This window comes from Acanthaster planci, linkage group LG17 (assembly GCF_054643075.1).
Source record: "Acanthaster planci isolate LZ-2023a linkage group LG17, COTS_SCS, whole genome shotgun sequence".
NCBI classification, from domain to species: Eukaryota; Metazoa; Echinodermata; class Asteroidea; order Valvatida; family Acanthasteridae; genus Acanthaster; species Acanthaster planci.
Genome location: NC_141793.1, coordinates 11,924,646 through 11,935,764, shown reverse-complemented (window position 1 = coordinate 11,935,764; position 11,119 = coordinate 11,924,646). Strand labels below are relative to the sequence as shown.

The 11,119-nt window shown below is 43.7% G+C and overlaps 1 protein-coding gene across 2 annotated transcripts in view; it reads left to right on the top strand.

Annotated features, from left to right (window-relative positions):
* LOC147796360 (receptor-type tyrosine-protein phosphatase N2-like) overlaps nt 1–11,119 on the top strand; it is a 150,675-nt gene that overhangs the window by 2,689 nt on the left and 136,867 nt on the right. The window contains exons 3-5 of one of the 2 annotated variants that reach the window (XM_087148116.1): nt 578–679; nt 4,871–4,892; nt 5,604–5,730. In XM_087148116.1, the coding sequence (XP_087004242.1) occupies nt 653–679; nt 4,871–4,892; nt 5,604–5,730 (176 nt within the window). In that variant the 5' untranslated portion in view covers nt 578–652. The remainder of the gene's footprint in view (nt 1–577; nt 680–4,870; nt 4,893–5,603; nt 5,731–11,119) is intronic. The other variant, XM_022224207.2, reaches the window with a different exon arrangement.

Sequence of the window (11,119 nt, the reverse complement as noted above, 5' to 3'; positions counted from 1 at the left end):
GTATGTTTTCCTACGTCTTTTTTACCCTGCACTGAGCATTTGGGGGAGGCAGGTTCCCAGGATTTTTCATAGGCAGGGGTCGAAACCGGACAGAGTACTGTTGGAACAATTACTCCTTTCCCGCATCGCTAGAATAGTCGCACCCGAAGAAGTCCGGGGCTGTGAAACTTCTCAACCAAGAGTTGAAATGAATTGGTGAAGACATTTTATTTTAACCTTGCTTCCATTTCACTTTTGAAATTAGATTAAGAATGACCACTTGACACGAGACCTCACAATGAATTGATCCAGAATTTCCTACCAGTAGTGTGGAAAACAGGCACTTTTGGGTTGCTCTGGCATTATTTTTGTCCTGTTGGTAGGACATTCCATATGGGGTCGACAGTATAAAAAAGAGATTTTCCCCCTTGGGTTGGAGCCAAAAGTAAGGTTTGGCACCAGTGAGAACCATCAAATGAACCAGGGGTGCCCTTACGGTTGGGAAAGGGGGTAGAGCGTATCCTCTCTTATAGGATAGTTTCACTGAAGTTCACCTGTCTAATCGAAAGCCTCGGTTCTTGTTTTTTCCTCCTTCTAGGTCAGGGGGTCGGGGAGCCGGGTAAGGAGTACGTTGAACCCTTGAAGCAGCCCAAGGACTCGGGGAACAACTTGGATGCCAATCTGGCCAAGAAGGATGAAGGTAAGGAATCCTCTCAAAACACCGATCGAACCTTCTTGGTTTTTCTTTCTTTTTATCCCCGACCTTCTTGGACCTTCAAAATCCCTCCGGACATTTTGTGGAGGAATTTTGCAGGATTGGTTCCATTGTCGCCTGCTCTTCCAGTGCCAGGGGTTAACACACATCTGTGATAATGTACTGGATGAATGATATCAGCAATTTAGAATGCATGTTCTAACCGCTTGTCACGGTTATTTTCAATGTTGTCATTTTTGGGTGTAACATGAAATAATTTTGAAGCCACGTTTTGCTTTTTAAATTGCTGCCAAGTTTCCATGGCTTGGTATTTCTGGCTGTTGGTAAATTCTGAAAGAAATGCATTTCCCATCAGCATACGTATAACAGGTCTGACCATACCGAGAATGGGAGCTTCTAGTTTCCTTGAAAAAATTCTTTTTTATATCCAGACTGAACTGCAGAGACATGGTTGTTGATTGTTACGTCAAGTCATTTGACAGTAGCACGGCGCTCTCCATTAATAAGGTCACATGCATTATTTGACACCAGAACTTAGATTTCACAGACTCAGTTTAACGATGCATGACATTTGCCGCAGAAAGGCTAAAATATCCAAATTGTTGATAGAGAAATTCCCTGGTGTGAGCTGTAAATACCAGGAAGCTTTTATGGACCTGAGCCGCTGGAAATATTTAGTCAAAAAATCTGAGGAGAGTCCTTTGGATAACTCGCTGCTTTAAAGAATTTTCCATTGTGTTTAACTTTCCATTCCCCCCCCCCGGGCTGCTATTTTTATCGCTATCTGGCCATCTGTCTTGTCTCCCCGGGGTGTAATAAGCACTAATAAATTACCCCCCGTCCCCCCTCAACCGGACCGTCACTCAGGCATGCACAGCGATGTTGGATGAATCGCGACGTGAGACGACTGGAAAAAGAGTCGATGACATTCATGTTCAAACCTTATTTGCAATCCAAATTGGGGGGGGGGGGGAAATCAATTATGGCTGTTGCAAGGCCGGGGACGGATCGGCACTAAAACGACTAACGTGTGCGTGTGGTGAATGTCACAGTGACTGGTGGATAAGCCTCGATGTAACGATACGTGTATGTGGACTCCAGCAAGGTGTAGCTCAAGTACTCAACTGCCACACTTAAAAATCCCGGCCCCCGGTGGAAACCCAGGTATTTCAAAAAGGAACGTCCAACATTACATGTACATGCACCCCTGAGGTCTGCGTTTGTCACCGTCGTAGTTTTGCCTACCAGTTGGTGGCAAAAGTACGGCTGATCATCAACACAAAAGCCAAAGAACAATACACTTGAGTGTTGAAATATCTCACGCGGCTATCAACCACTTCATGTATACAATAGACACTACTATTGAATACTGAAATGAAAATATCACCCTCTGTGAAAATAGTGTGGCCCATGTACATCTTGAGGGGTTAACAGTCACTGTTATGGATGCTAGCTTGCAGACAGAGCTTTTTTTTTTTGAGAGCTTCTGATGAACTACAAACGACACTTGGACGTGCGGAGAGGGGCCTAGGGAGTGTGCATGATGAGTTATGACCGGGCCGGTGGCATTTGGCAGGATGTCCGTGCACGTGCACAGAGAAGGTCCTCAGGTCATGCAACCCCAGGCGCGTCAAATTTTCATAGCGTGCATCAGTCATCGTGGGGCGCTTACAGTGTTGGTGCCAGCCTGTGTAAAAGTCCTTGTGACTGCGGGTTTCTCTTCGCCAGCAGAGCATGGCAAAGATGGAGAGAGATTACCTCCCTCTTTCCTGGCCTCGATAAATGCATGCAGGCCTTGCTAAGTGCTAACATGTGGACTGGCTGACTACGTGTCACGAAAGCCAGCCCGGGACGAAGACAGTCTAAGAGTTGAGCAGCCAGAAGTCCTCACTGCTTCAGGGCCTCTTGTCCACAGGTTTATCTTCCATGCAGTCCTCATAGTCTCAGGATCGATGGATTCATTGAATTGTTGAGCCTCAACTGATCCCTGACAGCCAATGCTAAAGGGGGGGCGCAAGCAGTTCATCCACAGTGCTGAGTCTGATTGGTACTTTTGTCATCGGTTCTGGTGGATGGATTAACCTCTCAATCTTTTTTTGTAAAAACAGAGTCACATGTTGGTGCATGTATCTGTGTCACTGTTTGTGCGACTATCGACAGCCGAGTTTCAGGAATGCGAGGAGATTGGAAGGGACTTGCAGTGGGCTTGTGCACCCTGTCTATAGTTGGTACTCGTGTAACCGGTCCTCAACTTTGGATGCATTGATTCCAGTGTGACTGACAGAGGAATCTTCAGTTGTACACTATCTCAACAACTAATCAGTTTGATTTCTTGATGTGCTTCCAAACTTCCTCGGTACCCATGCCACCGTTCCCTTGAGTGGCTGATGGGTATTCATGGTCATCTTTTGTCGCCTGCAGCAGGGCAGCGAGGCTGTTATCCTCAAGACCCACACTGATCCAGCTTGCCAGGTTTGGTTGACACCGATTGCTGGTGTATCTTTGTGTGTGTAAGTTTGTGCACATGCCCCCCCCACAGTCTCAGATGTTTCTCTTTCAGGGGGTCTGTGTTTATGAGAGAGTTCTCTCCTCATCACAAATGCATCGTAGAGATGGAAGATCGTATCGTCTTTTTTCACACTTTGGTACGGTGGGCCTACATGTGCATATCCATGTATCAGCACTTGAAGAAGAAAAATTGTTTAGACGCCTTTTTCAGGAATAAGAACTTCAACTGTACTTTTGATACGGGCGATTCACCGTAGTGCGCTTCCAAGAGTTTGCAACACGTTGACCAATCACAAGGCGCGAAATTTGTCGACCCTTTTCAGACGTGCATTGGGTCTGCAGATTTCGCGCACTGTGATTGGTCCATTCCTTGCAAACTCTTGGAAGTGCTCTATTGTGAAACGCCTGAATTGATTGATAACAATGAAAGACAGTGCTGTGAAAATGTTCATGTGCATCTACATGTAGGCTACTTGTACCCTGTGCTATGTGGCCATCTTAGAGGGCATTTTTTTGGCGTAGTTTCATTCGTGTTAAACAGTGAATGCACAGAAGGGTCTACCCACGTCTGCACTACTCTCCAACATCGCCGTTGTGAAGAGGGTGTTTCACAGGGGATTGCTAGATGTTTGTTGAAAGGCACGTATCTTGGGTATGTTGGAAATAGATGTACCACGTGTACAGGAATCTTTGAGAGAAAGGGAAAAAACCCTACTCAATTTTACTGAATGACAAAAGAACTTTCATAAACTCTGCAAAAATGCAGAGATCTTTATAATTTTGAAGTACACAGCCACCGTATCTCTGCTTTCTAAAATGTAAATGCTTCGGCTTAAGTTGGTTGAATTAGACAGACCATGAGTTCATATTACAGTGAATTTCGTCATTAAAGAGACGTTGATGGATAATGCTCAATGCATTTGGCCCGGAGCCACGCTACTAGCAAGATGGATTACCATGGCAATCGATGATTGGCATTCTGGAGAGCCCAAAGAGTGTTCGATTTCCCCGTCCCCAATCCGAATCGGTTTCGTCTCCGGTTTCCCGTTGATGAGATTTCCACCGAACGACCTTTTTCCTGCGCCGCCGGACCGCTAGCCGTTCTACCCCTTTTATGGTTAGTCCATGCCGTTGGACGGCCGGTGATAATTTAGTTTCTCCCGCATTCAAGGTGTTGCCAGCCGGGATATTTGTGCAAGTGCCTGCCAAAATCAAATTAACGTCTTGACTGCGCGGCACCGGGCCCAGTCAAGACTACAAAAGCGAAAATATTTTCCTCCAGTTGCGGCAAAGCACTCGCGATTAATGAAGACGCGGGCAGTGAAAGAAAGTGAAACTGCAACAGGATATCTTAAGTTGATTGAGCTTGACTCGAAAATGCTGCGTGCAGGAGCTCCATTTGATGAGGCAACACGAGAGGGAAATAAATATTTGGACCAAACGGGGCATACTTCACAGATATTGTGCGGAGCAGTCAGTGCGATCCCTCATCTTTTATTTCAATTTGAGTTTATTATTTTTTAATTCACTTGAGGAATACGATACCTTTGATTAAACCTGTCTCCACAGAATTCCTTATGATTTTTGCCACTCAAACGGAAAGTGAAATTCCTTCTAATGCTTTTCATTTTTTTTTTCAATCCACTAACTCTCTTCCTCCCCCCCCAGGATCATATATGTGCATTGACATGTAAGTTAATTAATAATTGCCGTCTGAGACGAGGGAAAAACTTTTGCAAATAAAACGTTCAGCATAAAAAGGTGGAGGCTTGCATGGGATGAACTGCATGTTGAAAATTCCCCACGGTTGATTTTAACAGCAGGTAGTTGGGGGCAAATAACTTCACATCTGGCTAATTCACATTAGCGTTCTTCTCTTCTTTCTGCTTACATTCTTGGGACGACTCGTGTTCCGAGCAACTTGAGTACTTGCCTGTAGAATTGTTCCAAAAGATGGAAACAGTTGGTAAATTCTTGGTACTGAACAAGGTAGCCATGTGCACGTACATGAACGGAGAGAAATAAATGCACATCCATGTACTTGACCTCCATTCCAGCAGTGAGAGGCTGATTTCATAAATCAGTCCTGAATAGTGAAACAAAATCCTACTCCAAAAAATCACTCTAGTTTACACAGAAGTTGTTAAGTTCGGTGTTCAGCTGGAGCCGAAAAATAAATGTACAAGAAATGGTAGATGTTTGAAATTGTACTCAATGAACACACAGACGTCACAGCATGTGTGCATTTGTTTCTGTTTGTGCGTACAGAATTAGTTGGAGAGCGCCCTCGTTCGATAATGCTCACAAGCCATTGCATGCGCCAACCATAGTCTAGCACTTGAATGAAGCACTGAGTGATGTCACTATCTGTCATGGGTGTTTTTCTATTTTATTCTCGAAGATGCATTTTCCGTGGTAACACCAGAGCCTGCCAAGAAGGGTCCGACCGTACCCCCTACCAAACCAACCACCTCCCAGCAGACGACGTTTGCTCCCAGTGGCTACGTCTTTATCGCCCTACAATCTGGGTAAATACTCCTTTGTTTTTCTGGTTCTGTGTATTGTGGTATTGTGCCTGTGGCTTTTAATTGGGAGGTCAGGGGTTCGAATCCACTTGCTGGTCCTGTCTACATCGACTTGTACATCTAGCCCGCCACCCCAGTATTAGAAACTAGTGGTTCCTGTTAGTTGCAGGGTGTAGAATAAACAGTTCCACTTCAAACCTCTGATGCTTGGAATTGGGATTTCCCTCAGTCCGGAGACGAAATGGCTTTGTGGCCACTCGTGCACACAGAGAAAGAAGCCGTGAAGGTTTGCAAATTAGTACCATTTTTGTGCCCCCCCCAGCAGATCTTGTGCATGTGTCACACAGCACAAATGCCTAGTATCAAACGCAAAGACTCTCCGAAAACATTTCACCAAAAAAAAGAAAAATACTCAAGTCTGTCAAAATGTTAACCGCCGTTGACACTGTAAGCACGACTGTTTAGTCACCAAGGCCCCTACCCATGTCAAGTGGAATTCAAAAAAAAAATCAATGCAGGAGAAAGGTTGCATACATTGCCCTTTGCCCACCTGAAGAATTGAGCGCCTTGCTTCAGCAAAGTAGTTTTCATATCTGATAGAATTTAAAGCATTGATCTGTCAGCAAAATCAAATACTGTGTAGAAATGTAGGGAGTGCTTAAAAATACCGAGATGATAGCTGTCGGACAGAATGGACGAGGAGTCTTTTAGACGCTGTCGGGAAAAGCTGCTGTAACTCGGAGGCTGTATCACCATGGGGCAGATTGTGGTTACGGTCTTGGGCTGTAAAGGATGACAGAGCCACGGTGACTGAAAGTGCAGTAATACTCATTGAAATTTCGCAGGCCGGGACATAAAACCTTCCTCAATGCTCGTGTCCTTTTTCCCCAGAGATGCCTTTCGTCCAAGCTCCTTTTTTTTGGTTAAACCTGGGGGCTCCTTTAAAAAAAAACTCCATGAACGACCACTTTCAAAATGTCCTCTAAATCACAGCTGGGACATGCTATAAATTCGGGGTCCAAAAGTGTGACATTTTTGTGCTGTTGTTACACCTGCCTGACCTGTGTAATTTGACATACATGTAGAAATATCACTGAAATTGATTTCAAGTGATTACTATGTGTTTGGCAGGTAATTCACTCGTAGAAATTAGAGAAGGCGTTCTGAACTTACAAAATCATATGTTGGATGTGACAGGGACACACACGAAATTGGACCCCTAATTCTTAGAATGATCCAGCCGGAAAAAGCTCTCTCCCTGGGGGGCAGCTAAGGGGTAGTTGAGGATCCAAACTGGTGTTTGGGGGGGGTGACTTAATAGCCACTGGTAGTCTCAACATTGCTGATGGATCACAATCTAATTGTCACCGGTTTTTCAAATTTTGTTGGTATGCAAGAAATGTTTCACTGGTTTCCTGCTCAGTAATGACTTTGGGTAGGTCAGAAAAGTGTCTAGGGCTAGGAAGCGTAACAGAGGATTTGGGAACAATGACTGGTTTGATTCATGGACTGTGACTTAGGATACACTGATCCAGGCAGCTTTGGTGATCTCCCCAGTATGTACGTGTAATATGGGCTGGAAAATAGACTAACTTCTTCCCTTTTTCATCAGGTAGGGTTTGGTATTCCCCTGGCATCCAGGTGGAGTGCCTGACTGGCAGTATTGCAGCTAGGTAATGGCAAAGCAAATGCTGTGGAATTATGCGGTTAATCGATAAATCGTTATCAGTGATAATATAAATGACGAGAAAGATACAATACATGTAGACGGAGATTCTTTGATTGGATTGGGCCTCTTGCCCGTTCGACTCAAAGCATCTCCACCTTTTGAGTCATTTCTCCGAGTTAAACCACGTCCTTCACTCCACTATTGTCCATTGTACAAGAGAACAAAAGGTTTAAACTGGTACTTGTGCTTTAAGAGCCGTTAAATGATTTCAATTGCGCAGCCTTTGCTGCAGGTAGGTACATGTATATATGTACCCCGTGTATATCCGCGTGTTCACAAAAGCTTTGCTCCTGACCCAAGCCGTAATAATTGCGCAACTCTTCTGCTGGGTGCTCAACTATTTGTTTCTCATTCACATGCACATTGAGTCACAGGCAGGTGCCCCTGTGTCAAGTTACCACACAGAGACAAGCAGTCAGACATCATCAGGGGATCGTACATGCACAAGAAGGGTGCACACACTGTCGTCATTACCTCAAAAGTCCAAATGGATTTATAATGTACAAGTTAGCTGTGGAAATACGCTAGAGGCAAGATATCAATTGCCATCGATATCATGACCACTGAAGAGAGAAAACTGACTTTTGGGGCTGTTTACATCACCAAAATGCACGCTGGGCGAGTGGCTAATTTGGGAGGTACACTTTATTGTCTCTTTAAATGAGGACCGTGTTTACAACATTGACTTACATGCTTATTCATCCAAATCCCATACTTACTGTAGGAAATTATTTTGTTTGGAAAATACATGCATTTGGAATATCATCCGGGAAGCATTGGTTGGTAAGTTTCAAAATAATCTGTTCTGTGAAGTGACACATGAATTGTCGTCATATGGTTGGTATTTAAAATAATTACTTTAATAACGGAGGAAGAGTTCAAACTGAATGTAAGCTGGAAAAAAAAATTGGCTTAATGCAAATTTTAAAGAAAAACACAAAGAAAAACCATAAATATTGTGTTATAAGTAAGCACAAATGACAAAACTAAAATAAAATGTAGAGAATGTTTACAAATTAAAAATGTACCTGTGAGTAAAATGAAAGGAACATTTCACTTTTAATGAAATCTGGAATTGCCATCGAACATGAAACAGGAAATTTCAGTGTGGCAAATCGCAAAGTTCTAAGAGAATGTCAACCCCTAGAATGTCTGAATGGTGTACTTACTTACCCTTGTGCTACCAATGCTTGCTGAACCCAAATTAAAATGAATTCCTGAAATTGCCAGTGACTCGCATGTTCATCAGTACAGAAGTGTTCACGAAGGCAGCACAAATGATCAGTCAAATCAGAACCGGATTGATCGATACATGAGTTTTTCGAAATCACCCAGCAATAGTTGAGAGTTCTTGAAACCCCCCCCTTTTTCTCCAGGGGAGGCTTAGGCAGGTCTGAGGAAGGGCACTTTACCCCTCAAGTGTTTTCATGTATTTGTGGAAAGACATCTCTGAAGAAAAACAACCGTCAGGTGTCTCCTTATTTTCGGCTTGTCCACTGTCTGACCTCTCTTCAAGAGCTTCTTCTTTTCTTTTCCGTTCAAAAGTCTGTGAAAAATAGAACAATCCGTTTTTTTTTTCTGCAAGCAGAAGCCGTGTTCCAGGGATATTTGATACCAAGATGACCAGTTATACAGTTTTTGACGTAGAATCGTTGGGAAAAAACAACAAGCAAATTGTGACTTTCAAATTTACATGTGGGAGTAATCTACTGAAAAGTTACCCCCCCCATAAAATCAGATATTTGATTTGATCATCAATTGCAAAAAGGAACAAGGCAAACAATTGCAACCTTTGGAAACTGTTTAAACAAATTAGCATAACTGACAGGTAACGGCAAACTTAAGCGTTTCTGACCTAGCCTGACAGGATGAATCGCTAGTTGCCAAAGCTGCCCTGGAGGTAATGTTCTGTATGAACAGAATCCTACACAGTATGAATCAGTAGGAGCTCTCACGAGTTTTCACCTGCACAATGTCCACCTTCATCAGGATGCCAGACTGAGATGGTATGTGGACATGAAAACAAAGGGTCCAGTGCCCTCGTCTGACGTAAACTAAAACAGAAAAACTGGAAAAATGGCCTTGAGACTTCACTTGGTTTTTTTGACCGGTCACATTTGTGAGGTGAAAACAAATCAGCCTTTTCCATTTGACTGGCCACATTGAACATTTATCATATTAATCCAGCCGTTTACTGCTGTCTATTTTTTTTTTTAAAGAGCTTTGCTGTGGCCACTAGGGGAGAAATGTGTCAGAAGTTATATTTGTCAAACGTCAATTTAAACTATCAGTGATATACACAAATGAAAGCATGATATATACCGGTATTTTGGTCTTACGCTGTCCGCTGTCATTTCCCTTTAGACTCCAATGTTTTAGAGGGGAATGCAAATCGTGACTTGTCATCAAGGCATGCCGTGATTATTCTGATAACAGTATCCGGCCGCCGTGATCGTTGACGTCATTACTTTCAATTAGCAGTGCACAAAGCCAAATGTGAATCATAATTAATTTTACCAAGACGGAAGAGAGTGCATCAGATTAAGTAGATTCCCATTTCCGAGTTTAACACGCGGGTCACGATCCCTGATTATTGATTTTCATCTGTAAAAATTCAAAACTGTACATGTGGGCTCATTGTCTGTAAATGTCCTAATTCAGCTGACCTTATAGCTACAGGTGTGTGAGAAAAGGTGAAGGGGGCCGTTTTGTAGAGAGTTTTCAGTACCAGCCGGCAACAGCAACAGCAGAGAACGTGAGGCCAGGCAAATTCTGATTTGGTTCATGTAGGCTATTGTTGGCTTGTTTACTGGCCAGGAACCATAAATGTGTCGCCCAGGCCTGTCAAGCATATCCAAATCTTGACACGCCGTCACTGCACAGAGGAACCGTCAGGGGCCAGTTATTTTTCACACTTGCTGGCACAGTGCACTGTGATCCCCTGGACTGTGTCTGTCGTAGTGGACCTTTCCCTTGATATATGCAGATTAGACGGGCGCATGCGCACCGCTGCCACTGGTTGGCAAGCGTGGCCGTCAACACTGTCGGCAGTGCAGGAGAGCTGCTGTAACCGTAACCCAGTGTGTTGAAGGTCAATCAAGAGCATATCACAGCCTTTGTCTGATACTTCAGCGCGCTTTCTTGAAACTACATGTGAGTGAAGTTTTCAGTGTTCCGAAGTTGGAGGTTACAATTCCTTGTCGTTGAGTTTGGCACTCATGTCAAACTGTGTACGTACAGAAAAGTGTATATGTGCTTGTAGTTGCACATGGAGATTTGTATTATTACGTCATAGATTTAAGCAGCTTTGCCAAGTAGTGGCGGTCACGCGCATGCCCCTACCTTATTTGCATATTTTCATTTTCATATTTCGCCATTCTGTGATATTCTACACTACCCAATCTTTGTTAACTCCCGCAGAAAGGTTTTTGCATGGTCCTAGTCCACTTCTGATTACAAGCTGTCATTTGTCGGTTGCCGTGCGTCGAAGACTCAGAGCGGTAATCTTGTCCCGTCTTCGTTTTTGGCAGGGTTGTCATATTTATAGCCCAGCACCGGATTCCGCGGTTATTAAGGCATTAATTTTTCAAGACCTTGAGAAAATAACGAGGCCATAAACTAGCGGTGGTTTGACAGAGCAGTCACCAGGGACTGCATGTTTGG